Here is a 26,316-nt window from a genome sequence, read left to right on the forward strand (position 1 = left end):
TGACGTTCCCAAGCCCGCTTTCCAGTCCTGCCATCATCCAAACATCCTAACAGTATACTCTCAAGGATCTACACCCTTGCACAAACTATTTTCAGAAATGCTCTTTTCCTAAATGCTGGTGCAGTTCTTTTCTACCTCCAAGGTGTCACTCAAATACTACCTCTTCTATGAGGCCATTACCCTGAATTCCCAGGCAAAGTATCTTATGAGGTAGTACTTATCACACTGGATTTTAACTCTTGGTTTACACGAACTCTTCCTGAGGGCAGGTGCTATACTCTACTCTTCTTCAAAAACACCCAAATCCTGGTAGAGTCTGACAACACAGGGGGCTAAAAACTGTTATTCAATAAATAAATGTGGCTTGATGACTGGCTAGTTAGGAATCAGTGCTACCCTTCTAACTCCTTCCCTTAATTTCAACTGTATCAAATTGGTCTTACTGTGGAAACCACCAAAATAATTCCGTTTTCTAACAAGAGAGTAAACCCCTTTGGGAATTCAAAACCCTATGGCTCTTTGTATTCCCAGAGCATACTCTTCACAGAACAAGTTTGCTGCTGAATGTGAAATAAGCTCCTACATCCATTCCCTCCTTTCAAGTTTTCCTGCAGAAAAGGATGCATAAGGAAGGCACTGGTGGGATAGGACAAAGAACCTCAGGTTTCTTTTGGATGGGGAACTGTAAACTCTCCTTTAAAATTCCTTTTTATCCTGGAACAAGTTTCTCTGTATAAACAATGATTTAAAAACAAACAAAAAGCTTTTCTCAAGTTACCTCTCTACTGGACTATGGCGGGGCGGGCGAGGGGAGAGGAAGAACCTTAAATTATTCTTCAGACCTGACTTGTAATAATCGAAGTTCTGGGCAGTATTCATGAAGCCTTTGCAAGGTGAAATGGTGTGAACACTAATTTCAGAGATTCTACTGGACTGGCACATATAGCTACAAAAATTCCCCCATCTCAAAAGATGCTGACCTCGGGACGCCCGGGTGGCACAGTCGGTTAAGCATCTGACTCTAGATTTCAGCTCAGGTCTTGATCTCAGGATTCTGAGATCAAGCCCTGCATTAGGCTCTGTGATCAGCACGAGTCTGCTTAAGACCCCCTCTCCGTCTGCCCCTCCCCTCCGTGCGCTCTCTCTCTCTCTCTAAAATAATCTTTTTAAAAAATGGTGCTGACCTAAGTAACTTTGGAAATGAGTAGACATCTTTAAGACTAAAGGTAAAAGGAACTGAACAGAAGCACTATACTCTAGTTAATAGCTGTTTCCTTCCCAGGTACAGGTTAACTATTCAGACACTGCTATGCATGTACACTGAAATGAAACAACTAAGTGGATGGGCAGACAGTGAGAGCCAGGTTTCTCACTGCTGGAGTAGGGAGTTTCATATAAGCAAGGGGAGGAAGGTAGAATGATCCATGTGGTAATGGCTTATGGACAATGGAGATACCAATATAAACTGTTTAACCTAACATACACACATATGTTACACATAGCAATATTACAATATATGTATACAGTTAGCATAAACTGTTGCTTATCAGCTGACATGGCCTGTAAGAAAATGACATTCCAGTAGCAACGAGCACCTCTAATGTCTAGATCTTAGAATCTAATACCATTCTCCAATGAAAGAACAGGGCTCCGTGGAGCAATGGCTGATTCTACGACTGGGGTAGGAGATATATAAGACAATGTACAAGTCTGGAGTATCTTATAGCGTCAGAAAGTAAGGAAGTATTAAAAACATATACATCCATACCCATGGTGATAGGGTATGTTAAAGAAACAGAGAAGCCAGTGAAAAGAGCTCCACGGCTTCCATGGCCAAAGCTGGAACAACTTCAGCACTACTGACTGACTGAATCAATGAACGAACAGATGAGGGGAAAGAGATGAATCATCCCCCATGGAAGAATTCCAGACAGTTTATGTAGATACAGATACTCTGCTTCAAGGAAGGTGAGCAGAACTCTCCACTCCTTAGGTGTGGACTATGCATAGTGATTTCCTTCCTAAGTTATAGTAAAGGGGAAATAAAGAGTAACTTTACAGTGGAGAAACCTGACAAACACATGTACCCTGGTATGATGTGATGGAAACGGCACTTTACCTCTGGGATCTTTCTTTGAAAAACCCATAACCCTAGTAATCATGTGAAAAACATCAAACAAATTTGAATAGGGGGCATTCTACAAAATACCTGGGCACTATTCCTCAAAACTGTCAAGGTTATCAAAAATAAAGAAGTCTGAGAAAATCGAAAGGAGCCCTAAAGAGACATGATAACTAATATAAACTAAATAAATTTTTTCCTGGAACAGGAAAAAAAAAGACATTAGATAAAAACCAAGGAAACAAATAAGACTATGGACTTTAGGTAATAATAATACATCAATATTGATTTGTGAACTATAACAAATGCACCATACTAATGTAAGATGCTAGTAATAGGGCAAACTGTGTGCACATTATATAGGAATTCTCTGTACTCATCTCGATTTTTTTGTAAATCTCAAACTGTTCTAAAAAATAAAATCAATTTTAAAAAATTTACCCCATCTCTCAACTCTTTAGACACAAAGTTGAAAATTATAGAAAAAAGGAATAAGCATGTTTTTAATTTCTCTACATCTTCTGCTAATTCAGTTCAAACACCTGGAGTCCCTATTCTGTTTCAGGATGAGGACCTTGGTCCCTGCAATGTTAAGGTGGGTATAAGAAGAGATCTTAGAGAATTAACTACAGTAAGAACATAAAGAGGATTTTATCAACAAACTGCTGAACCCCGCCAGGGGTGTAGAGCTCACACTGGTCTTTACGTGGACTCGGTGATTTTAGAACAGCGCCCAGATGGGAGCGGAAGGCATGTGAATGTGAACACATCTACCAGGAGAATGAGAGGAGCCAAATGCCCCGCAAGGGCACTTGCAGCCCTCTCCATCTCTGTCCCCTTTCTCCTGATAAGAGACCTGGAAGACTCAAAGTAAAGACTGCTGGGAATAGAAGCCAAACTATCAAAGAAAGCTAGTGCTCTCTCAGTCTTCTAATTCACATTGGTATCAGTTCTACCCTACCCCCACCCCCACTCCCTCCCACATCTGGTCAGTCCCAAGTTTCTCTCCTCAGAAAACATTCAGATCTGGATGCTGACATGAATGGGAGGCCGGGAAGAAAGGCATCTGAGGCCTGGATCCTGTCCCCCACATGCAAGTACTGACCGCCTGGCTTATTCGGTGACGGTGCTGTGTATCACAGGTAAAACCAGCAGGGTGCCCTTGGTCTTCAGCGGAAGGCAGAAGTGGCATGTATGACCTGTGTTCATCAGGCTAAACCCAAACATCTCCAAGGCCTCCAGTTCCAGATCACTGGTTCACTACCCTCCTACAGCACAGAATCTACCAGATCTAAACCACAAATCAAAACTCATAGCAGGGCGCCTGGGTGGCTCAGTTGGTTAAGCGACTGCCTTCGGCCCAGGTCATGATCCTGGAGTCCCGGGATCGAGTCCCGCATCGGGCTCCCTGCTCGGCAGGGAGTCTGCTTCTCCCTCTGACCCTCCCCCCTCTCATGTGTGCTCTTTCTCTCTCAAATAAATGAATAAAATCTTTAAAAAAAAAAAAAAAAAAAAAAAACTCATAGCAGAATCGTGTACAAAAGCAGAAACCGAGAGATCTTAAAAGCAGCATTAGAAAAGCTGAATGCTTGAAGGAATGAGAGAAAGGGCTATCCAAGATAAAATCTAGATCATCAGCCTGACTCTAGGGCAGGAGAGAGGGTGACTGGCAGGCCCTCCCCCAGTCAGGGATAGACTTACTTCCACAGACACCCTTCTTCCTCTGATTTTACATTCAATATTCAGCAGGCAAATTCCCAGCAAAATTGGCTCAAGGAAGCTTCCCTTTAAGAAGAAATTTCTCAAAGTACAAGAGTCTCCTTCCTATGAGTCTGGTTTAGAAAAAAAACGAGACCATTTTGCACAACCACTCCTAGATGCTGTATACCAAAGTCCTAGATCTTCAGATGCATGAGACTATCTTAGAATGTGGAGAAGGGGGCGCCTGGGTGGCTCAGTTGGTTAAGCGACTGCCTTCGGCTCAGGTCATGATCCTGGAGTCCCTGGATCGAGTCCCGCATCGGGCTCCCTGCTCGGCGGGGAGCCTGCTTCTCCCTCTGACCCTCCCCCCTCTCATGTGTTCTCTCTCTCTCAAATAAATAAAAAATCTTTAAAAAAAAAAAAAAAGAATGTGGAGAAGGAAGAAAGTCCAGATCTGTTTTCCGACGTACTTCCCCATCGTGAATGAAGAGTTCACTCTACCAGCTAAACCAATAAAAGGAAGTACAAATACCTGATCTGGCAATGCCGCTGTCCCGGTCTTCATTCTGTCCTCTGCTCGGCATGTCAACCGGAGTGCTATGTGCTGAGAGAAAGGCAAAAGGTAACCCTGTTACTGAAATGCCCAAAGAACCAGTTGTTCAAAAACGACTGTAGTCACTTTTACATTTCAAGGTAGGCTAGTGCTATTGTTGACTGGCCTATGTTTATAGAAAAATTAACCAGGAAGCAAAATTAAATACGTAGAAAACGAGTGAAAAGAAGATAGACTCAAGTAACTACCTGCCTTTATCCTATGTAACATAAACACCCTTTGGACTGATGCTTATATCTAAAACAAACTGCCACAATAAACTATTCATGCAGTTGACACAATGAACAAACATTCTCAGGCAGATACTTTCGGCCCCTTTCCTCATTAGTAATGTCATATTTAAATAGCACTGTATTTTCAAAATGCTTTATAATCAGTTTCATTAGTAATTCTAGGCAACTTTGGGGAACAGAAATACTTGAATGCCATTTCATATATTTAAAAAATATTTCTCTATTTATAACTCACTCTCTTGGTAGATTAAAAAAAACCACATATTCATTTTCAAATATTTCTTCCTCCACTTCTTTTCCATATACACCCAATATTACTGTAGTTACTGAGAAAAACTCATATCGTGGCACAAATTTTAGAAAACACTCTAAAGTATTATAGACTTCTAGGAATGCTTCAGACTCATCTAAACTGTATACTTATTGAACTGCAGGGTAGATGGCACGTTGCTATAGTTAAGTTTTACAATGTACAAGAAGCCCAGTGCCCTGCCTGATTATTATACTTGCCAGCTATTTTTGAAGCATGTTTATTTTCACAATTTTAAAGAGAGCATATAAACATCTTATCCTCACTCTAAGTAGGTGGGAAGGTGTCAGTTTCTCGGTGCTTAGCATATTTCCAGCTACAAAGAAGAACAGAATGAAGAATACCATTTGCCATAAATATAACCTTTAATGTTAGTAGTGAAGATTCCCCACACTTGTTAATCATGCCAGACTACAACAAACATTCAACAGCTTTAGCTAGCAAGGCCAGTTAAATCTCAGAATTTACCTACCCAGAGAGACCGAGATGATTATACCTGTAAAGAACCTAGAAACTATGTTTAAACTATTTAAATGCTAGAGAGAGAGAGAGGGATGAGGAAGAAAAGAGAAAGAGAGGTAGGTCTTCCATGCTCTTATTAGGGTGACTTTTGAAGAAAACTCTGTGCAGGTAAGGATGCAGGTGAACAAATGGATAAAGGTATATACCATGAGAAAGGGAAACAGCCGTCCAGAGCAGCAGAAGAGGCCCAGGAAAATCAGAAAATATAAACCTCTTAGAAACACTAAGGGCTCATTTCAGATCAAAATCAGCTTACACTGGGGTATTAGCAAAGACATTTACAATAGAGGTTCTTTGGTGGAATTTTCAAAACACCATGAACTTGGCTGCATTTGAAACTAATAATCTCAAGAGCCCCTTAGATTTCTTAGAGAGGCACCAAAAAGGATTTTTTTTTTTCCCTAAGAACCTGCACAGGACTTATTATTAATGTGTGTGTGGGTCACACTGTACTCAGCATTCCACACAAACCTGCAAAGAAAGAAGCACTCCGGGTGAGCCGGAGAGGTCCTCCTTCAGCTACGCCCTGCAGCAGTTTGCTGCCGCATGCTTGCAGCGCACCTAGAGACAGCGACACACACAGGAGGGCAAACGAGGTACACACACAAAAATAAACACGGATTAAAGATGATGCAAAAAAAAACAAAACAGCACAACAAACTCAAATAAAGCAAAACACACACCCACAATAGTGGTATTCGGAAAGAAAGAGCCCAGTTACGTGGAGGATTTTACCTAGGTTACTCCCAGTACGACAAGGACCCAAATTATTCTGATTTGTGTTCAGTTTTCCCAAATTAGGATCCTGGTGGATGTATTCAAAGCTGTCTTGCAAGCTAAATCCGGAGAGGGGAAGGAAGGGAGAGAGAGAAGAGGGGAAAAAAAAAAAAAAAATCAAGAGACAAATAAAGCTGTTTTCTAACAAACTCTCAAACATAGACAACTTACCAGCTGCCCAGGCTTTTCCTTACAAATGAATAAAGTCTTACATCTAGCAAAGGAAACCAAACTTCAGGGGAATTTGTTGGAGGAAAAGACAAGAAAAGCTTTTTGGAGGCAGTCCAATCTATAAAACTAAACAGTGCTTTCCTAACAGTTTCACGTTATAAAATGGGGCACAGAACTCTACAAATTTTGATATGGTGACAGACAGCTAGGATACTGCTATTTGCTTCTAAATTGTGCTTTAGTAACTGATACCCAAGATGCTACCATTCATTTCAAGGGTAATTTCACATAAACCTGCAAAATGAAATTCATCTTAGTTCTTAGTTAACATCTACAAGCAATTCGGCAACTTTTTTCAGCAGGAGGATAGAATAGAAATTATTATTCCTATAAGAGTTTGACTTTGCAACATCTAAAAAGTTAGAGTTACTCATAAACACAAATGTGAGAGCGGATTTTAATAATTTACTTGATTTATTAGCTAGTAAAATAAATATCAAGACTTTGAGGGTAATACAGCATAATGAGGCCAAAATAATTTTTACTTAAATCTGAGCTCAATATTCTATTATAGGGAATTAGTGTAATGACTGAAAGAGTCTGAAAAAGAGTATCTCACGAGGAAAAAAAAAAATCATTCCCATACTGGCTTAAGTAACGCCAGTCCAATGTTAAATGCTTAAACAAGTTAAATTCGGGGCGCTTGGGTGGCTCAGTCGTTAAGCATCTGCCTTTGGTTCAGGTCATGATCCCAGGGTCCTGGAATCGAATCCCACATCGGGCTCCCTGCTCAGTGGGGAGCCTGCTTCTCCCTCTGCCTGCCACTCCCCCTGCTTGTAAACACTCTCTCTCTCTCTGGCAAATGAATACATAAAAGCTTTAAAAAAAATAATCAATTAAAAAAAAAGTTAAATTCATTATTTTGTTGAAGAGTAAGCAGAGTTACTCAGCGGTACACAAATCTACAAAGGAAAATATTTTTAATTTCCCAGGAATATAAAAAAGAGCAGCCTTCATTTGACCCCTAAGAATACCCCTTTAATTTATAACAAACTTCTTACAAACTTACCAAAGTATAACAAATGTTTTGCTTTATTAAAAAATGAAGCATATGAACTATTTCTGCTTGAAAAGTTCTAAATACATAGATAAAAGTTAAGTTAGACACATCAGTATTCTCAGTCTACACAGAAGTGTAAAATTAGAGGAGGAAAAAAACTCAGAGGAGTGAAGATCAGAAAAGTGCACAGCCCAAGTACCTATCAATCATAGAGGCTACATGGACGGCTGAAGAGATGGTGAGCACATATGACCCATCCTGCCATACATATGCCTAGCAATCTGGAAAAACTCACCACATACTTCATTCCTTTGGAAATAAATTAACAAACTAACCAACAGGTCTTTTGTTTTTCTTTTTTTAAGATAAAATAATGTTGGAAAATAAACAGTCATTTCTCTTTAAGGCCACCTAATAAAGTCAAAGGCCTTTTCATACTCATTATGTACAGGAAAATGGCCACTTTTAGAATCCCTTTGTTAATGTGGACTCTTCCCACTTCTCATTTCCAAAAGAACTTATGGCCCTGGAAGAACTACTCTAGCCAGAAATAGCCACTTAAAAAAAATGGGGGAGAGGGGGAAAGACAGGTACAAAATCCCACACTTACTTATTTGTACTCCCACAGAAGCTGCCCATTCTAGCAGAGAATACCTTACTAATCATCAGTTGTGGAGGAGAGCTGGAAGAAAACAAAAAAAGGGCGGGGGGGGGGGGAGATGCATTTTTGAATTAAGAAGCCAGTATCACCATTCCATTTCTCCCAACTAGTAGAAAAAGAAGCTGAAACTCACCGGATATAGTGTATCTTTAAAGTGGAGCCTTTATAACTCATTGCGACTGAGCCAAACATCATTTCCCCTAGCATGTTGACATCAGAAGCTGGTCTTGTGTACTGCCACACAGGAAAGAGACCAAAACCAAAGTTACTATGTGGCACAACGTGATGTGTAATGCAACAGAAAATAACGCTTATTTATCTATGGGTCCGTCTTTAGTGTAGCAGGTAACTAAAATTCAAAGCAGAAACTGATCATCTTAATCTATAATGGTGATTGGCTATTTTTTCCCCCAAATTATTACTTGTGTTCATGATTTCATCTTTATGCACAATATCTCCATACAGGATCGCAGTGTCTCAGCAGGGATCATTCTTAATCTTGTTATGAAAGGCAAAGATTTTTCATTATCTCCATTTATAAACTCTACAGAGAAAGATTAAGTTCTGAAAAAAAAAAGACAGGGTAACTCTTCTCTTGGTACCAAAAATACATCCTGAAAAGAAACACAGTTCAGTACTATTCACCTAAATAATTAACAGTGTTGAATGAAAATGCCAGTTGGCTCAGGGAGAGTTTTTGTGAGGGTCCAAAGGGTAACAGACGGTCTGATACCTTGAAAGTTTTGCCAAAAAATATTTCAAAAATATTTGACCTCTCTAGCTTCTGACCAGTTTTTCTTGTCCCTTCGGTCATCCACAAGGGTAGGCCTGAGCTACCTCCAACTTTCCCAAGTCTCATTTGCTTAACCTACTGCAGCCTCATCTACTCAAACTGCCTTAGTGATATAGCCTCTGCCTTCCAGTCAAATCCAGTACACTTTCCAGTTTGCTTTCTTAAACATCTCCCCCGATAGCTGCTGCTTTTATCTACTCTCCTATTTGAATCTCTTCTTTCTTAGATCATCCCTTGAACAGGGCTCTTCCTCAGAGGGCACTCCTAGTCACCGTCCACACTCTCAACCACTCTTGGGATTCTGGTTATTCTTTACATAGGAATACCTCCCACATCTTTATCTCTAGGCCTAGACCTCTCCCTGAACTCTAGAATCCTATATCCAAACACATTCATTCACATATCATAACAATATATTATTACATATCATATATGTTATATGTAATATGTATATTATCACATATGTATAATGGTAATGTATTATTAGGATATGCTGCAGGCACCCCAGCACAGCCCGACCAAGACAAAACAACCGTCTCTCTGACCCAACCCAGCCAGCGCCAGATTCTCTGCTAGTATGCTTTCCACCCAAGCAAAAACATGGGAATTGTTCTTAACTTTCTCTTCTCAATCTTTTTTTTAAACTCCAAATCCACACACACACACACACACACACACAAGTACATGCACACACAAATGCACATATACACTCCTACTTAGACATGTTTGCAGAGAAGGAAAGAGAAACATGCACCTATCAGCCTTGATTAACTAGGCTCCTCTCTGGTTATAGCTCACGCCAACCTCTTCTCACTACACGCAGACAGAAACCAACTGTCTTTCACATTTTTTATTAGTAACTTCCACCCACCACCTGCATTTTGTAATCTGCTTTTTCTTGGGGTACAAGGTCTACATGCCAACTGTAATTCTCAACTAGCTGAAAATGTCACTGTATACTTTTTTAATCACCAACTGCCTTGAGACCCAGGAGCACTGTGAAATAAGTGCAAATCCTGAACATGAAATTAACAAAGTTCCATAGACCAGTGGCTGCTGGCAATTTACCTGGCTTTGCTTTTTCAGCAACATGGAAAATTCCATGAGTCAAAAAAAAAAAAAAATCTGATACATCCTCCATCAGTTTGCACTGTCCTGCTCTTCTGTATTTACGAAACATTTCTTCCCTTATGTCTAGTACGCCAATATTTTTCAATAACCCTAATCCCTATCCTCTACTGCCTTACACACACACACATACACACACCTGCTACCAGCCCCGTATTCCTCACACTCAAGTTACATCTTGCCCTTTCTTTCTTCTCCTAAACACAGTTCTCTTCCTCCGACTGGCATGTGCTATTTTCTTGGGATGCCCATATACATCCTCAGAATCCTTGAAATTCTTAAAACAAAACTGGAAAACCCGTGCTTTTTCATCAGGTTCGGGCAACAAAGGAAGCAAAACAGAAGGGTTTACCTCGTTTGCAATATTTCTTCCTCACTCAGTATGTATTATACTGGGTCACCTCGCTTTAATTACAGTTTTTACCAAGAGACAAAAGCCGAAGTGTGAAAACAGCACGGACATGAAACATTTAAGAGCACATCTTCGAATACATAAGCTCATGTTCCTGGAGTAGGAGCCTCAAGCAAGTATCCTTCCTTGTGGAGAAATTACAGTAAATGGCTTCAGTGCCCGGGGCTGTGGGACATGGCAGGGACGGTTTTACCTGGTACTTCGGGAGCTGCTCCTTGGCGTGCTGCAAAGATCCCCCGGAGGAGCTCTGGGATGAGACGCTGCTGCTGCCGCCGCTGCCCTGACAGCACTTGGCTGCCAGTTTAATAGGGGCATCCTCTGTTTTCTGGGGAGACAGACAGGCAAGGTAAGCACTGCTAAGTGCGTCGGGCTCCTGCAGCATGCTCTTCACTGGGCATTTCTTTGTTAAATCACTCTGTTATGTTGTGCGTCAGTTGCATGGAAAACCAGAAGCTTTCTTCCCCTTCTTGCTGAGGACAAAAAATGCGCTTCCCGGGAGTCTACAGTATCTGGGAAGGAGGCACGCGGAAGAAAGGTAACTGGACAGAAGACGGGGGTTATGTAGTGTGAATATTCTCAAGTAATTCAACTGTTATTTATGTTTCAATTCCTGTCTTGAAAACGTCAGTGAGATCTGATCTCTGGGTTATTAATGAATCTGTTAGTACTGTGGAGAGTCATAATCTATAAATATTGACGTGGAGAAAGAAATTGCTTCAAATTTAAAATTTTACCAGGCAAATGGAACTAAGTAAGAAAGCAAAATTACTAATTTGGAAAGTCTGAGTTTGTATTTTTAATGACACACCTTCTCTAGCACTCCTTTAAAGGTAACAGGAGAGAAAATCATGAGGTCGAATTTGTGAAAGATGAACCAAAACTCTGAAATAGGAGCTCCTGTGAATTATACATCATGTGATGGAAAAAGTAACCTCTAAAGGTTAGGGGTAATAGAAGATTATCTACTATATATTCCCTAAACAGAGTTATGACAGTGACATAAAGGTATAAAGATACCCCTTTACTAATTTTGCCCTTCCTCCTACACCGAAATATATTACTCCCTACAGAAGCATCCTATGCCACCTATGACAAGTTGTTTCTATTCTGTTGGAGTCTTACTTGCTTTTCTGTGGGCAGCTTTTGCTTGGAAAAACATGAATGCAACTGCAGCTTATCTAATCTCCAATGTGACAGTCACATTGGTGGTCTAATGCAAATGCCTGCAGTCATGTGCTTGATACAAACTCATGAGGTCTTGTGCTTGCCAAGGGAGTGGGGGGCTGAAAATGGGAAAAGAATGTAAGGAAAACACACACTGCGCTGGTCCGTAAAAGCCACCCCTGCAGCGATGGCACTCAAAGTCATACTTGGTCATTCCCGGGTATCGGGCACTCCTTCAACACCCTCTTCAGCTTTAGCTGTTACTTAATACCACTTAAACCAGAAACACAGCCTCTCAGAGAGCCCAAAGTGACACTAAGTCCGCACCTGCCTCACAGACTGCTCGACCCTCTGGCTGGGGTACAACATACTGAGCAGTCTATAACTGGAGCTAATACCTGGTACGTGAATAGAGCACTCTTTTTTTGGGGGGGGGGGACTCTTTTTGTAGCCTTGGGCAAGTTATAACCTCTCTGGACCTAGCTGCCTTCTCGATTAAATGAGTACTTCCAGACTCCAGTGTTATCACTGCTCTCATATCGATATGCCAAGATTCCAGTTCCTTTTGAAAACCAGTGAGAATTTTTCTCCACCTGTTACCACCAAGAGGGAGCCCTAGCGATGGCATGCAGGTGTCCCACTAAACTACCTGTGAGAGGCCTGCAGGGAAACAGGAAACGATGTGGGAAATCAAGGGGACCATGTCCTGTTCACCAAAGGGTCAAGTGCCGGCTCACCTCAACTTTGATACAAATCTACCATTAAAGCCTACAGGTGAATCACTTGAGAGATCCCTCCCCCACCCCCAACCTAACAAGCCCAACAACTACTGTAATGATTAGCTACCTGGCAAACTTCCACTTTAAAGCACTATGGAATCTACTCAGCCAAACTGCCTTTAACCAAATACTTCCTTCCTGCAGAAATGATCTTTATCAAAAGCAGGAAAAGAGCCCCTTGGCCCTGATGAAACAAAGACCGTGAAATAAACTATTCATTTACTTAGCTACACATTCTATGAACTGCCAGAATTTGGTCAGTATAGATAGCAAGGTATTGAACATGAAAAGAATGAAAAGTCTAAAGGCGACAACTTAAAGACGTACCCTGGGTTGATGTCCAGAAGACTCAGGGAGGACTGGACCCAGACACATGACCTTATACCTTTCCTGTTCTGGCTCTAAGGGATCAAGGGCTGTTATGTCCTCACTTTACCCATCCCAGATCTCCCACGCCCCACCCCAGAACACCATCACCACCATCCTGCTCTCCACTAAAAATGGGAAATAAATAAAGCTGCCTTGGTCAGATGGGTTTGAGAAGCACTCCCTTTTGAAGATGAAAGTGTATGTTAGCATACTGAAGTCCTATGGTAAGGAAAGCTATTTAATTTTGTTTAACCTAGTGCAACGTAATACCTCTTGGTATCTATGTGAAATACTAGACAGAATGATCTATTAATTTCCCTTCAGGCTAACGCTTTATGAATTTTAGAGTTCTCAGTTTTCCTATTACACAGCACATGTTTGGCATCCAAATACTACTGAATTGCAACTCACCAGCAAATTTACCTCTAGTAATACTTATAGTACAGTACTGAGCATCTGTCATGATTCCTTGCTAACAGTTTCACCTGTGTATATTAATAGAGTACAAATGCAGCAGGGTGGGGTGGCGGAGAGCCTTTCTGTTTCTTCTGAACCATTAATGATACTATACAATACAGCCCAAAGAGAAGATTATGAATTAATAAACGATTGCTCAGAGGGGTGGCTAACAGCACAAATAAAAAAAGATGAAAGCAAACCTGCATTTCGTACCTGGGTTGCCACCTCCTCAGTCTTGTGAACCGCTTTAGAATCAAACAAGACTTGTCTGCCTCTCCTTTCGCAGTCCTGGTAAACTATCAGGCGGATCTCATTCAAGTCCAGCTCTGAACATGACCAACTGTGGATTAAATAGGGAGAAAAGGTTACGTTATCCACAAGACTTGGAATGATCGTGGAGAGCTAGGTTTCCGAGCCAGTGCACCTATGTGCAGCAGAAGGCCACAATGGCGCAGAGATGATGACCCCGTCACACCCTCACACCCGGGGACAGACAGCCTCGTCTGTGGGCTCAAATGGGCCATACAAGTGTCGCCAAATGTCCACGACAAAGGTTGGGAAGATCTCCTTCCAAAGCCACTCTGGGCAAAGACAGCCACCAAAAATCACAAGGATGTGTAGAGAAAGCTAAATTTGGATGCCTGCATTCTGGGATGGCACACCTGATGTACAGGAGTGTTCAAGCTTTTGAGGGGTAACCACAACTCCAATCTCAAACTGAGGACAGCCTGACTAGAAGAGCCGAGATTTTAATGATCATACCATCTTATTAAATGTGTCATGCTATTTTTCCAATTTTAAAAGAATGGAAATAAAAGATATGGAAAGGGAAATTGCATATATTAAACTGTCTAATTTTTTGACCCAAATACCTTAAAAAGGTATGTTTTATAAAATATATGGCAAACTCCACTCTCCTTCTTCCACATGAATATTGTCTTATTTAATACCTAATTAAAATCTTGTCAGCTGTCGGGTGCCTGGGTGGCTCAGATGGTTAAGTGTCTGCCTTTGGCTCAGGTCATGATCCCAGGGTCCTGGGATCGAGTCGCATATCAGGCTCCCTTCTCCTTGGGAGCCTGCTTCTCCCTTTGCCTCTGTCTCTCTCTCTGTCTCTCATGAATAAATAAATAAAATCTTTAAAAAAAAAAATCTTGTCAGCTGTCATTACTAGTATTAGTAGAGGAAAATTACAGCTGAGTAATTTGACAAAGAAAATACAGGCAGGACAAAGGAGATTAACTGAGTGCTTCAGAGTAAGAGAGGCCTGGGATCAAGTCTCAGCTCCGCCTCCCACTGGTGTGACTGCCTTGGGCAAGGACCCCCCAAGCAGCACCAGTGGGGCCTGGTGTGAAGATTAAAGGAGATAATGTAGGGAAATCCCCCAGCACACTGTCAGCTCTTTCCCCTACCATCCTCCCTAATACAAGGCTTCAGTTAGTCATCATCACATGTATCTTCTGTGTGTCCGCATTCCCTTCAACGTTCAACCAAGTTATTGTGGGGCTTCTGTGAGCACCAACCATGGTTCCTGTGTTTTACTGAGGGCAACTCTGCAAAACTCAAAGAGGTATGAAAAAATAAGCCTTGAGCTTTTGCCTTAAGATATCTATTTGAAAGATGTTTATTCTAATCAGAACTACCTCATTTCTTTGCTTTGGTTGAAAGCAAAGAATACTGGTCCCTGGTATGATTTGTCTATCTATGGCCACAGATGTCTGACTGTAGGCACAAGAAAATAAGATGGTTTATCTACCTTTTCTTACTGTAAAATTTAAACAAAAGGACTTAGATGGACCCTCGTCAGTTTTAAGATTCCATGATGCTAAAATCTACCAGGAACTGAAACCAGACCTTATTTCTGGAACTACTCAAGAGCAGGAAGAAAGTGACCAAAGTCTAAATTACTTACCTGAAAGGTGACAAGCAATAGTTCAAAGGAGTTAAGTACAGAAAACAATTATTTTATATATATATATTTTATATATATATATATATATATATAAGCAAATATATATATATATCAAATTTCATATATACATATATATATGTATGTATATATATATATAAAACCCATCTGAAACTAATGATGTACTATATGTTGGCTAATTGAATTTAAATAAAAAAATGTAAAAATAAAATATATATAACCATGTGTTGTGGGTTGAATCATGTCTCTCAATTCCCCTCAATTCCTAATTCCCAGTACCTGTGAATATGACCTTGTTTGGAAACAGGGTCTTTGCAGATGTAATCAAGTTAAGATGAAATCATACTAGGTTAGGATGGGCTTTAATCCAATGACTAGTGTCCTCATAAGAGAAGGGAAATTTGGACACAGACACAGAGGGAAGGTGATGACAGATTGTGGAGTTACACTGCCACAGCCAAGAAAGCCAAAGAAGGCTGGCACTGGGGAGGAGGGCGGGAGATACAATAAATAAGAACTGGATAAAGTCCTTATTCCCAATGAATTTAAAATCCAGAAGACACAATTATATGGGAAACTACATGAAAATAAAAGGACAAGGCAGAATATAGAAAGCAAGGGAAAAAAACAGGAAAACATTCCCAGAAGCACCAATATTTGAACCGATGAAGTTAGAAAGGACAGCAAGGATTCCACGTAAACAGGGGAGTTAGTTATTGCAGAATAAGGGCATGGCACAAACACAAAAAATCAAATGATACAAAGTCAAAGTCTTCGTTGGTTGGATTATGTCTACAGCAGAAGAATTACACAGGAAATGAGGCTAGAAAGACAGTTTAGGACTACTCATGGACAGCCCTGAATGCTATCCCAGGGAATGTATGTATGTTTGTTCTACAAAGCAATGGTGTGCCATTCCAACTTTCTGAGGAGCGGAATGACATAATGTGACCTGTGTTTTAGGAGGACTAAAGCTGTTTGAGAAAACCATCTTCAGAGCAAAGAGGATGGTGATAGTGACTTGCATACCCAGGGTTTCAAGGAGTCATGGCTAGCAAGGATGAGAGATGTAGTTGTAGGATTTGCAACATCCTCCAAGACCAGTTCTAGTGTTGGTGTTTGATTGGTCCTTTGAACTTTTATAGGAGTCCGGCTAGAATTGGGCTCAAGTATGCCCATGTGAAACATGATCTATGAAAGATGAATACTTCATTTTTTTTTTTCCCTCTGGCTCTCACCCAAGGAAATAACCCTATATACTCAAAAACAAGTTCACAAGAAGAGTTTACAGGGCAGTCCTGTGATCCAAGAATGTGAATGTTTAAAGAGTCAGGTATGATAGGGAACTTTAAATTGTCCAAGAAAAAGTAAAATTAAACAAGACAAAACAAAAACAACAGTAACAATCACAACAGAAAATGGCAATATTATCCATTTAACAAGTAGCTCCTGCATGCCTACTGTGTGCCAAGCATCCTTCCAAGCCCTGGGATACAGCAATGAACAAATCATAATCCCCGCTCTGATGAAACTTACTATATAGTATTTATGATGATATTTTACTCTTAAACCCTATTCTATGTTCTTTTTTCTGCCAACTCTCACTGCTCCTCTTCTCTTTCACAAAAAAAGTTTCTGAAAACAAATAGAAACACTTTCAAAAGGTTTGCTCAAGAATAGTGAGGAAGACCTAATGACTCTTATCTAAAAATACAGGAAGATGGAAGATGGAGAAAAGGGGAAAAAATTGTATTTGAGATGGCAATCAGAGTTCACCCTGTCAGCACAAATGTACATTATTTCCCACTCAGTAACAAGCTATTTATTTCAAGAAAAAAATTATGTAAATAGATGGCAGTAACAAATTTGGAATCCTTTTTTTTTTTTTTTTTGGTCTGGGTTAGCACTCTCAGGAAAAGAGAAAACAGGAAAAGTAATTTGCAAATTAGTTGACATTCCTATTTTGTACTGTAAAAGTCTTTGTACACAACTTGCCAAGTTTAGTTTCAGAGGCACTCATAAAAATTTACCACTGAATTACTGTTGTGTGGTCAAGAGTATAGTAAAAAAGTACTTAAAGATTCCAATTCTTATCAGAAGCTTTAATACATGAAGCTAGCCTAAAGATATAATTTAAAAATGATTCCAAATAAATGTATCCCACTATTATTTTACCAAAAGAAATTTCTATTGGCTATTGGTTGCAACCTTGTCTTTAAGAAAGTAGGTGATACGTAAATCCTTTACTCCTTTTGTAGAAGAACTGTGTAGAATGAAAGAATAAATCCCTATAATCAGCCATATGGTGTGGAAAGAGCACTGTAAGTAACATGAGCCTCAAAGCACACTCCTGCATTCACTCCTTCCACACACTTTTAGGACCTGGCTTGACCCAGGTACCATGAAAGATACCAGGAATAGAAATTAACTAGATCCATTTCCTACCCCAAAAGGCTTACAACCTGATATGGGAAGGCCAACATATAAACACTTAAGTAAACTACACTGTCACAGATACTGAGATTAATGTCCAGATGGCTTATAGAACTTAAAGGATGAAGAGGTCAAGTCCACATCACACGGGTAAAGGATGGATGAAAGTCGCAGAGGATGTGATGCTTGGGACATGAATTGGTATTCACCAGGATAAACAGAACTTTTAACTCTAGCTCTACCACTTTCAACCCAGGTGACTTCAGGAAAGCACTTATCTAGGGCTCACCTTTCCTAAGTGTATCTATCTGCCTTATATGTCTCACAAGGTTGTTGGGAAAAACAGAGACTAAGTATGAAAGTACTCTGAAACCTGCAAAGCGTAAGTCAGAGGTAAGTTCAGACACACAATCCTTTCACTGAGATGTTTGCGGACAGGTGTTTAAGAATCCTGAATTTTTTATTTTTCAGAAAGAAGCTCATACCACATGTTATGTGATACCTCCTCCAGGATTCCAGGTATAACCAAATCCCCAAATAAAACAAATTAATATTACACCCAGCCAAGTTATGAATATTTATGCTGAGTAGATTAGACAGAAACTATGCACAGCCTCACAATAGTTCAGGTTAATTCCAAAAATCTTTTCACAGATTTTGGGATTTTAGAATTGTAGGATAAGGGATTGTTGACCAATGTAATGCTTACTATGTCTTAGGGAAGGTCAAGAGACTGGAATAAGTAACATTAAGTTCACTAACATTATCCCAAATATAACGAATTCCTAACAAAGAAGACCATCAAAGTTTATGTGCAAGTAGGCTGTAACTCAGAACTCATTTCTCCCTCCCACTGAAACAATACTACAAATGGTTGCAAGGGTCACAAGCTAAAACCACATAAGTCTTTATGGTTTCACACAGCAATAACAAAACATTATGAGTCACAAAATAGCCTGAGGTTTGGGTACTATGTACCGTGAACTATGAAGTACAGAGGAGGAAAAGACCAAATTCCCCTCCTCTTTCAACCTGAATTCAGGGTCATGTCAAGTAAAACTGTGAAGTAGGTAAAGTTCATGTGTAGCCCTCACTGCACCATCACCCACGCCCTACTGCCCTAGGCCCCCATGGCATTGACAAAACCACAGAGCACTGCACTGGGCAGAAGTCAGAATGCCTAGGATGCCATCCCGGCCAGATGTTCTTGTTATTGTTTATAGGTTTTCCCCCCTTTCTCCCCTTTAAAAACTCACAATCTTTAAATATGGCCCATATTTTCCAAAATAATTCCTTTAATTCATAAAAGAGCACTACATGTTCTTTTCTGGTATCTTTAAGCTAGAAGCTACCTGTACTTAGAGAAAAAAAAAAAAAGGAGGGGGCAGGGGCGTGCCTGGCTGGCTCAGTCAGAAGAGCATGTGACTTTTGATCTCAGGATCATGAGTTTGAGTCCCATGGTGGGTGCAGAGATTACTTAAAAAAAAAAAAGCTTTGCTGTTCATCTCTATATGCATGTTTTAATTCAATATTCATTAAGCTAATTCTCCCATACTCTTGTCAGCATAACCAAAACAAATTTATTACTATATTTCAGGATTACTGAATGCCAATGGCCCTGCTAAAACTTAACTTGCAAAAACATGGTATCATATCTTCTCCTGAAAGTAAGGTTTCCCCACCTCCCTCACTCACCCAGGGAAATAATATACTAATAACAAATAGATATTTAAGACACTGGCTTGTATATTAATTCCAGATCCATTTAAATTGTACACAGATAAGGTTATAATTCTATTTTCCTGGAGGTTTCCAAAGGTCAAAAGCATGGTTCTCTCCATAAGGTTTTTTAGGTGCCTTCTTAGAGCAGTGGGCAGCGCGTCAGTCTCATGCTCCCTTTTGATTAAGAGGGAAGAATACACATTTGTATTTGCTTATTTCTACACAAAAGAAATATTTAAAAATTTAGTTTATATAAATTGAATTTTAAAAAATAGAAAAAGAGGGACGCCTGGGTGGCTCAGTCGGTTAAGCGTCTGCCTTCGGCTCAGGTCATGATCCCAGGGTCCTGGGATCAAGTCCCGCATCGGGCTCCCTGCTCCGCGGGGAGCCTGCTTCTCCCTCTGCCTCTGTCTCTCTCTCTCTCTCTCTCTGTCTCTCTCTCTCTCTCTCTGTCTCTCATGAATAAATAAATAAAATCTTTAAAAAAAAAAAAAGCTTTAAAAAAAAAAAATAGAAAAAGAGAGGGGCGCCTGGGTGGCTCAGTCGTTAAGAGTCTGCCTTCAGCTCAGGTCATGATCCCAGGGTTCTGCTCCGTGGGAAGCCTGCTTCTCCCTCTCCCACTCCCTCTGCTTGTGTTCCCTCTCTTGCTGTCTCTGTCAAGTAAATAAAATATTAAAAAAAAAAAAAAAAAAAAGGAAAAGGGAGAAAAGTTCTGACCTCTGAAAGCAAAACTTACAAGAATATTCTGTTCTCCTAGGTAAAGAGCAAGATTAGTTTATCAGTTCCTTCTAGATGTTCCAGTCCACTCCTGGCCATGCAGAGGCATGGGGATGAAGCAGACAAAACAAGGCCAGAAGCTTGCCCAGCAATTCCTAAGCTTGGTTTTTAAATTTATGGCCCAAATAATTGATAAATTTGCCTGAAAATGCTCTCCCTCGTTGGGCAGGGAAGACAAGCCTTTCAAAAGACAACACTGGACTGCTGTCCTAGAGAGAGAGACTGGCAGTCTGGGAGTCTGTAGCTGTGGTAAGATGCTATTGGAGGCCAGCACATTTATTAATGCACAAAAAGGCAAGTGGGCAGCCACGGGCCCTTGCAGGGAGGGGCTGAAGCCAAGGTTAGGAAGTACACACGCTGCCATGCCTACCACATGAAGGATGGGGGCGGGGGGGGAGGGGGATGGGACTCTGAGCAATGGCAGCCAAGAGGGCTGGAGAAAGGGCCCCTGCTGCTTTCTCACCCACCTGCACCAGGTAGACACCTGTGACCTCTACCTATTGCTCCAGGCATCCAAAGTGTGATTTCTTCATCCAAAAAACGTCCACATAGAAACATGTACAGGAATGTTTATGCAGCATTATTCACGATAGCCAAAAGGTGGGGGGGAAAAAAACCACATGAACACCACTGGATAAAGAAAACATGGCACATCCATACAATAGAATATCATTCGGCCATAAAAAGGAATAAAGCACTAATACATGCTAGAACTTGGGTGAACCCTGAAAGCATGGGAAGTGAAAGAAGTCAATCACAAAGAATCATGTGTTGTATGATTCCATTTACAGAAAATGTCCAGAATAGGCAAATGTACAGAGACAGATAGTAAATTAGTTAAATCTTGTGTGGGGTGTCTTCTGGGGGTAATGACAATGTTCTGAAGTGAAGGGTGGTGATAACTGCACAATTCTGTGACTATGCTAAAATCCACCCAAGTATATACACACTTTAGGTGGGTGGATTGTATGGTATGTGAATTACATCTCCACAAAGATGTTTCAAAAGAAAACAAGATACATTTTCTGTACACCCCTCCCCCACTCAAAAATGATGAGCATGGGAACAGTCATGCATTGCTGTTGGGAAAGGAGTTGAGGCAACTACTCTGGAGAATATCTATCTAGTAAAGCCCAATATTCATATATTCTAAAACCTAACAATTCCTCCTAACAATTCCACTACACCCATTGGAAATCCATGGAGATATGTGGAAAAAGACAAGTGTAATACTATTTACTGCAACATTGTTTATAACAGTAAAAATCTATTTAAAAAAATCAAAATGTTCATCAATAGACTAATGGATAAATTGTAGTATGCTATACTGAATTTAGAATTACTGAACTAGAACTACATGAATATGAATAAATCTCAAAAACATATATATAAACATATATATAAGCTTCAAAATAATATGTACAGTATGATATTTGTTCTATAATGTTAAATATGTGTGACCCAGTATTATTTATCAATACATCATGGCCAGTAAACTAATAATATGCAGAAGCAAATATTCAGAATGTGGTTACCTCTGGAAGGAAGAGAGGGAAAAGACTGGGCCCAGTAAGGGTTTTGTAGGAAGCAACATCTGTTACCCTAGTGTTTTAGATTTTTTGTTTTTAATTATATATGTGAAGCAAAAGTGGCAAAATGGTAAGATTTAAGAAAACTGGGTCGTGGGTACACATATGGTTATTATAACATGTTCTATGTTTTCTGTATGGTTGAAATATTTCATAAGAAAATTAAAATGCAATCCCTTTGAGGTTCCTGAGAAAATTAAAAATAGAACTACCCTATGATCCAGGAATCGCACTACTGGGTACACCAAAATTACAATCAATCAATCAATCAATCAATCAATCAATTCAGAAGGATACATGCACCCCTATGTTTATCGCAGCATTATTTACAATAGCCAAATTACCAAAGCAGCCGAAGTGTCCACTGATAGATGAATGGATAAAGAAGATGTGGTGTGTATATAAACAATTGAATATTATTCAGCCATAAAAAAGAATGAAATATTGCCATTTGCAACAACATAGCTAGGGAATATAATGCTGACTGAAATAAGTCAGTCAGAGAAAGACAAACACCATATGATCTCATTCATATGTGGAATTTAAGAAACAAAACAAACTAGCAAAGAAAAAAAAAGGAAATAGACAAACCAAGAAACAGACTTCACTCTGTTAAGAGTTAAGGAGTGTCAGGAGTGTTACACTAATTGGGACTGTGCCTCTACTTGGAAACCTGAAGCAAAGGTAAAGAGACCCTCCCAGCTCTAACATCTTTTGTAGATTGAATCACCTTTTTTTTTTTTTTTTAAGACTGATTGAAGAAAGAGAGAGCGAGCGAGCACACAGAGAGGGAGGGAGAGGGGAGGTGGGGAGGGTGATGAGGGAAATAGGGGATGGCCATTAAAGAGTACACTTATCATGATGAAAAAATAAAATAAAATAAACAGTTAAATTGAGAGAAAAAAAAAAGAAGAAGAAGAGAGATAATGCTAGCATAGACTAGGTTGTAATAGTGGAGGTGGTTCAGAAGTAGCCAGATTCTGGGTAGCATCTGAGGGTAGAGCCAGTTGGAGTTGCTATGGATAGGATACAGTGTGTAAGGAAGAAAAAAAAAAGAAAAAGATGAGTCCCATAACTAGGATCATCAAGATGGAGAAGGCTGCAGGTGAGGTAAGTTGTTGGATATACAAATCTGGAGGCCAGGGAAAATGTCTGGGCTGGAGTTATAAATGTGGGAGTTGTTGGAATACAGATGGTATTTAAAGCCAAAGGCTGGATGAGATCACTTAAGGAAGTGAGTGTGGGCAGAAAAGAGGTCCAAGGACTGAGTCTTCAAGCACGCCAACATTAACAGGTCCGGAGAAAAAGAGGAGTCAGCAAAGATCAAAATGGAGCCATCAGGAAAGGGGAGAATGCTGGAGTAAAAAAAAAGAAAATGCTAAATGGGTTTTTAAATGAGAAAAAAAAGGATTTGTAAAAAACTAGTAAAACTGATCACCTAAAAGGGCATGGGTAAAAATAAGGAGGTAGGAACAATTATTGTTGAACTAAGTGAATGCATTAATTCTGAAGACAGATAGACAAAATGCTTTTTAAAATGTTAAGGAAAAAAAGCCCTGCATTTATACCCTTTAAAAAGTGATTCAACCTACAGATGCTCAATCTGCCTTCGGCTCAGGTCATGGTCCCAGGGTCCTGGGATGAAGCCTTGTGTCGAGCTCCCTGCTCAGCGGGGAATCTGCTTCCCCCTCTCCCTCTCTCTCTGTGTGCTCCCTCTCTGTCTCTCTCTCTTTCTGAAATCAATCAATCAATCAATCTCAAAAAAAAAAAAAAAAAGGTGATTCAACCTACAAAAGATGTTAGAGCTGGGAGGGTCTCTTTACCTTTGCTTCAGGTTTCCAAGTAGAGGCACAATCCCAATTTGTATAAGATGCCTGTCTTCACCCCCACCTGCTCCTTCCCAGGGGAAGAAGAATGAGTTCTGATTGATAAATTTTCCTTTATTCTTTGGTATCTATCTGGCTGCAGAGCACACACAAACTATTCTGATCCTCCACTACTACTCAACATCAAGTTTTACAGGGGTGAACCCCTATGTGGCAAGGCTTGTAGGTGTCCTAGGCTGCTTATGACAAGGTGTGTGAAGAAGTCTAATTTTGAGGTTATTAAGGCAGCTCCTTGTTGTTACACACACTAACCATTTTCCAAATGTAGATATATTTTGGTTTCTATCTATCTGACCAATTTCTATCTCTCAATTGTCTCCCTCAAATTTCCTACAAGGAAAATTATCTCCCAAGGAGAATGTTAGAAATGTGAACCAAAATAAGTTTCTTTCTATGCATTGTTAGCAGTCAAAAACTGGAAACCTAAACATCCACTACCAGAACATACCCTAAGTTTTTGAAGCCATCCATGTAAGAACATACTATGAAGTCATTAAAATTTGTTCTCTAAAACATTTTAATAACATGGGGAAAATGTTATACTGAGTAAAAAAGCAGATTATATAACTTGATAAATACAACATGATTCAGTTAATATAATACAGCTTATATCCATGTACCAAAAAAGGACTGCATGAGGGGCGCCTGGGTGGCTCAGTCAGTTATGCTTCTGACTCTTGATTTCAGCTCAGGTCATGATGTCAGGGTTGTGAGTTTGAGCCCTACATTGGGCTCCTCGCTCAGCAGGGAGTCTGCTTGAGATTCTCTCCCTCTCCCTCTGCCCCTCCCCTCACTCACTTGCTCACTCTCTAAAAAAATAAATAAAATCTTAAAAAAAAAAAAACTGCAAGAAAATAAAAGTATTAGTAAAATTTGTGTGATAGCATTATGAGTAACTTGAATTTTCATTTTTGTATTTGCTTACACCTTCCAAATGTTTTATAATAAAATTGTATCATTTTGATAATCAGAAAAAATATTTAAGAAAAATCTTAAAATAAGGGCACTTGGGTGGCTCAGCTGGTTAAGCAACTGCCTTCGGCTCAGGTGATGATCCCGGAGTCCCGGGATCGAGTCCCGCATCGGGCTCCCTGCTCAGCAGGGAGTCTGCTTCTCCCTCTCCCGCTCCCCCCTCTTGTGCTCTCTCTCTCTCTCTCACTCTCTCAAATAAATAAAATCTTTAAAAAAAAAAAAAAAGAAAAATCTTAAAATAAGTTTAGTAACAAAGAAAAGAAAAAGATGGAGGAATTTAAAAAGAAAAGGGGAGGGGGTGCCTGGCTGGCTCAGTTGGAAGAACACGTGACTCTTGATCTCGGGTTGTTAGTTCAAGTCCCAAGTTGGGTGTAGAGATTACTTAAATAAATAAAACTTTTTAAAAAACCAAAAAAAATAAATAAAAAGAAAAGGGGAAAGTAGCTAGCTTGACTTAAATGCAATCATGCTCTGGAAAATATATGTTAAAATATTTTTAAAAATTATTTCATATACCAGCAATTAACAAGTGGAATTTAAAATTAAAAACACAGTATCATTTATATTAGCACATTCCCCCAATACATACAAAATCTATAAAAGGGAAACTATAAAACTCTGATAAAAGAAATCAAAGAACTAAATAAATGGAGAGATATTCCATGGTCATGGATAGGAAGAGTCAAGATGCCAGTTCTTCCCAACTTTATCTATAGATTCAATACAATCCCAATCAAAATTCCAGCATGTTATTCTGTGGATATAAACAAATTCATTCCAAAGTTCGTGTGTGGAGGCAAAGTACCCAGAATAGCCAACACAATATTGAAGGATAGGAGCAAAACTGGAAGACTACAACTACCCAACTTCAAGACTTACTATAAAATTACAGTAACCAATACAGGATGGTAGTGATGAAAGAAGAGACAAATAGATCAAAAGAAAAGAATAGAGAGCCCAGAAACAGATTCACACAAATACAGCCAACTGATCTTTGACTGAATAAAGTACAGGTAATACAATGGAGAAAAGACAGCCTTTCCAAAAATGGTGCTGGAACAAATGGACATCCACATGCAAAAAAAATGAATCTTGACACAGACCTTAAATCCTTCACAAGAATGTAACTCAAAATGAAATCACAGACCCAAATGTAAAATGAAAGACTATAGAACTCCTCGAAGATAACATGGAACAAAAACCTCAAGGGCTGTGGGCATGGTGATGACCACCAAAAGCACAGGTCATGAAAGAAATAACTGATAACCTGGACTTTATTAAAATTTAAAACTTCTCAACTGCGAAGGACAAAACAAGAAAATGAGAGGATAAGCCACAGATTGGGAGAAAATATTTACAAAAGATGTATTTGATAGAGGCTTGTTATCCAAAATATACAAAGAACTCACAAAACTCAACAACAGGAAAATGAACTACCCAACTGAAAAATGGGCAAAGATCTGAACAGAAGCCCCACAAAAAAAGATATATAGATGGCAGAAAAACGTATCAGTGATGCTCCACATCATATGTCATTAGAGGAATACAAATTAAGACAATAGTGAGATACCACTACACTCCTATTAGGATGGCCAAAATCCAGAACGCTGACAAAACCAAATACTGACAAGCATGTGGAATAAACATGAACTGTCATTCACTGCTGGTGGGAATGCAAAATGGTACAACCACTTGGGAAGTATGGTGCTTTCTTACAAAACTAAAGAAACTCT

At 39.7% G+C, this 26,316-nt stretch overlaps 1 protein-coding gene across 3 annotated transcripts in view; it reads right to left on the bottom strand.

Annotated features, from left to right (window-relative positions):
* Window positions 1-26,316, bottom strand: part of FNIP2 (folliculin interacting protein 2) — a 134,721-nt gene that overhangs the window by 59,910 nt on the left and 48,495 nt on the right. For 2 of the 3 annotated variants that reach the window (XM_021699017.2, XM_021699016.2), the window contains exons 2-7: window positions 13,488-13,614; window positions 10,697-10,828; window positions 8,304-8,404; window positions 8,120-8,191; window positions 6,237-6,337; window positions 4,356-4,427 (exon numbers count right to left, since the gene is read on the bottom strand). In XM_021699017.2, coding sequence (XP_021554692.1) covers window positions 4,356-4,427; window positions 6,237-6,337; window positions 8,120-8,191; window positions 8,304-8,404; window positions 10,697-10,828; window positions 13,488-13,614 — 605 coding nt within the window. Of the gene's footprint in view, window positions 1-4,355; window positions 4,428-5,972; window positions 6,063-6,236; window positions 6,338-8,119; window positions 8,192-8,303; window positions 8,405-10,696; window positions 10,829-13,487; window positions 13,615-26,316 lie in introns of all 3 variants that reach the window. The other variant, XM_044912860.1, reaches the window with a different exon arrangement.

This window comes from Neomonachus schauinslandi, chromosome 2, assembly GCF_002201575.2.
Source record: "Neomonachus schauinslandi chromosome 2, ASM220157v2, whole genome shotgun sequence".
Lineage (NCBI taxonomy): Eukaryota > Metazoa > Chordata > Mammalia > Carnivora > Phocidae > Neomonachus > Neomonachus schauinslandi.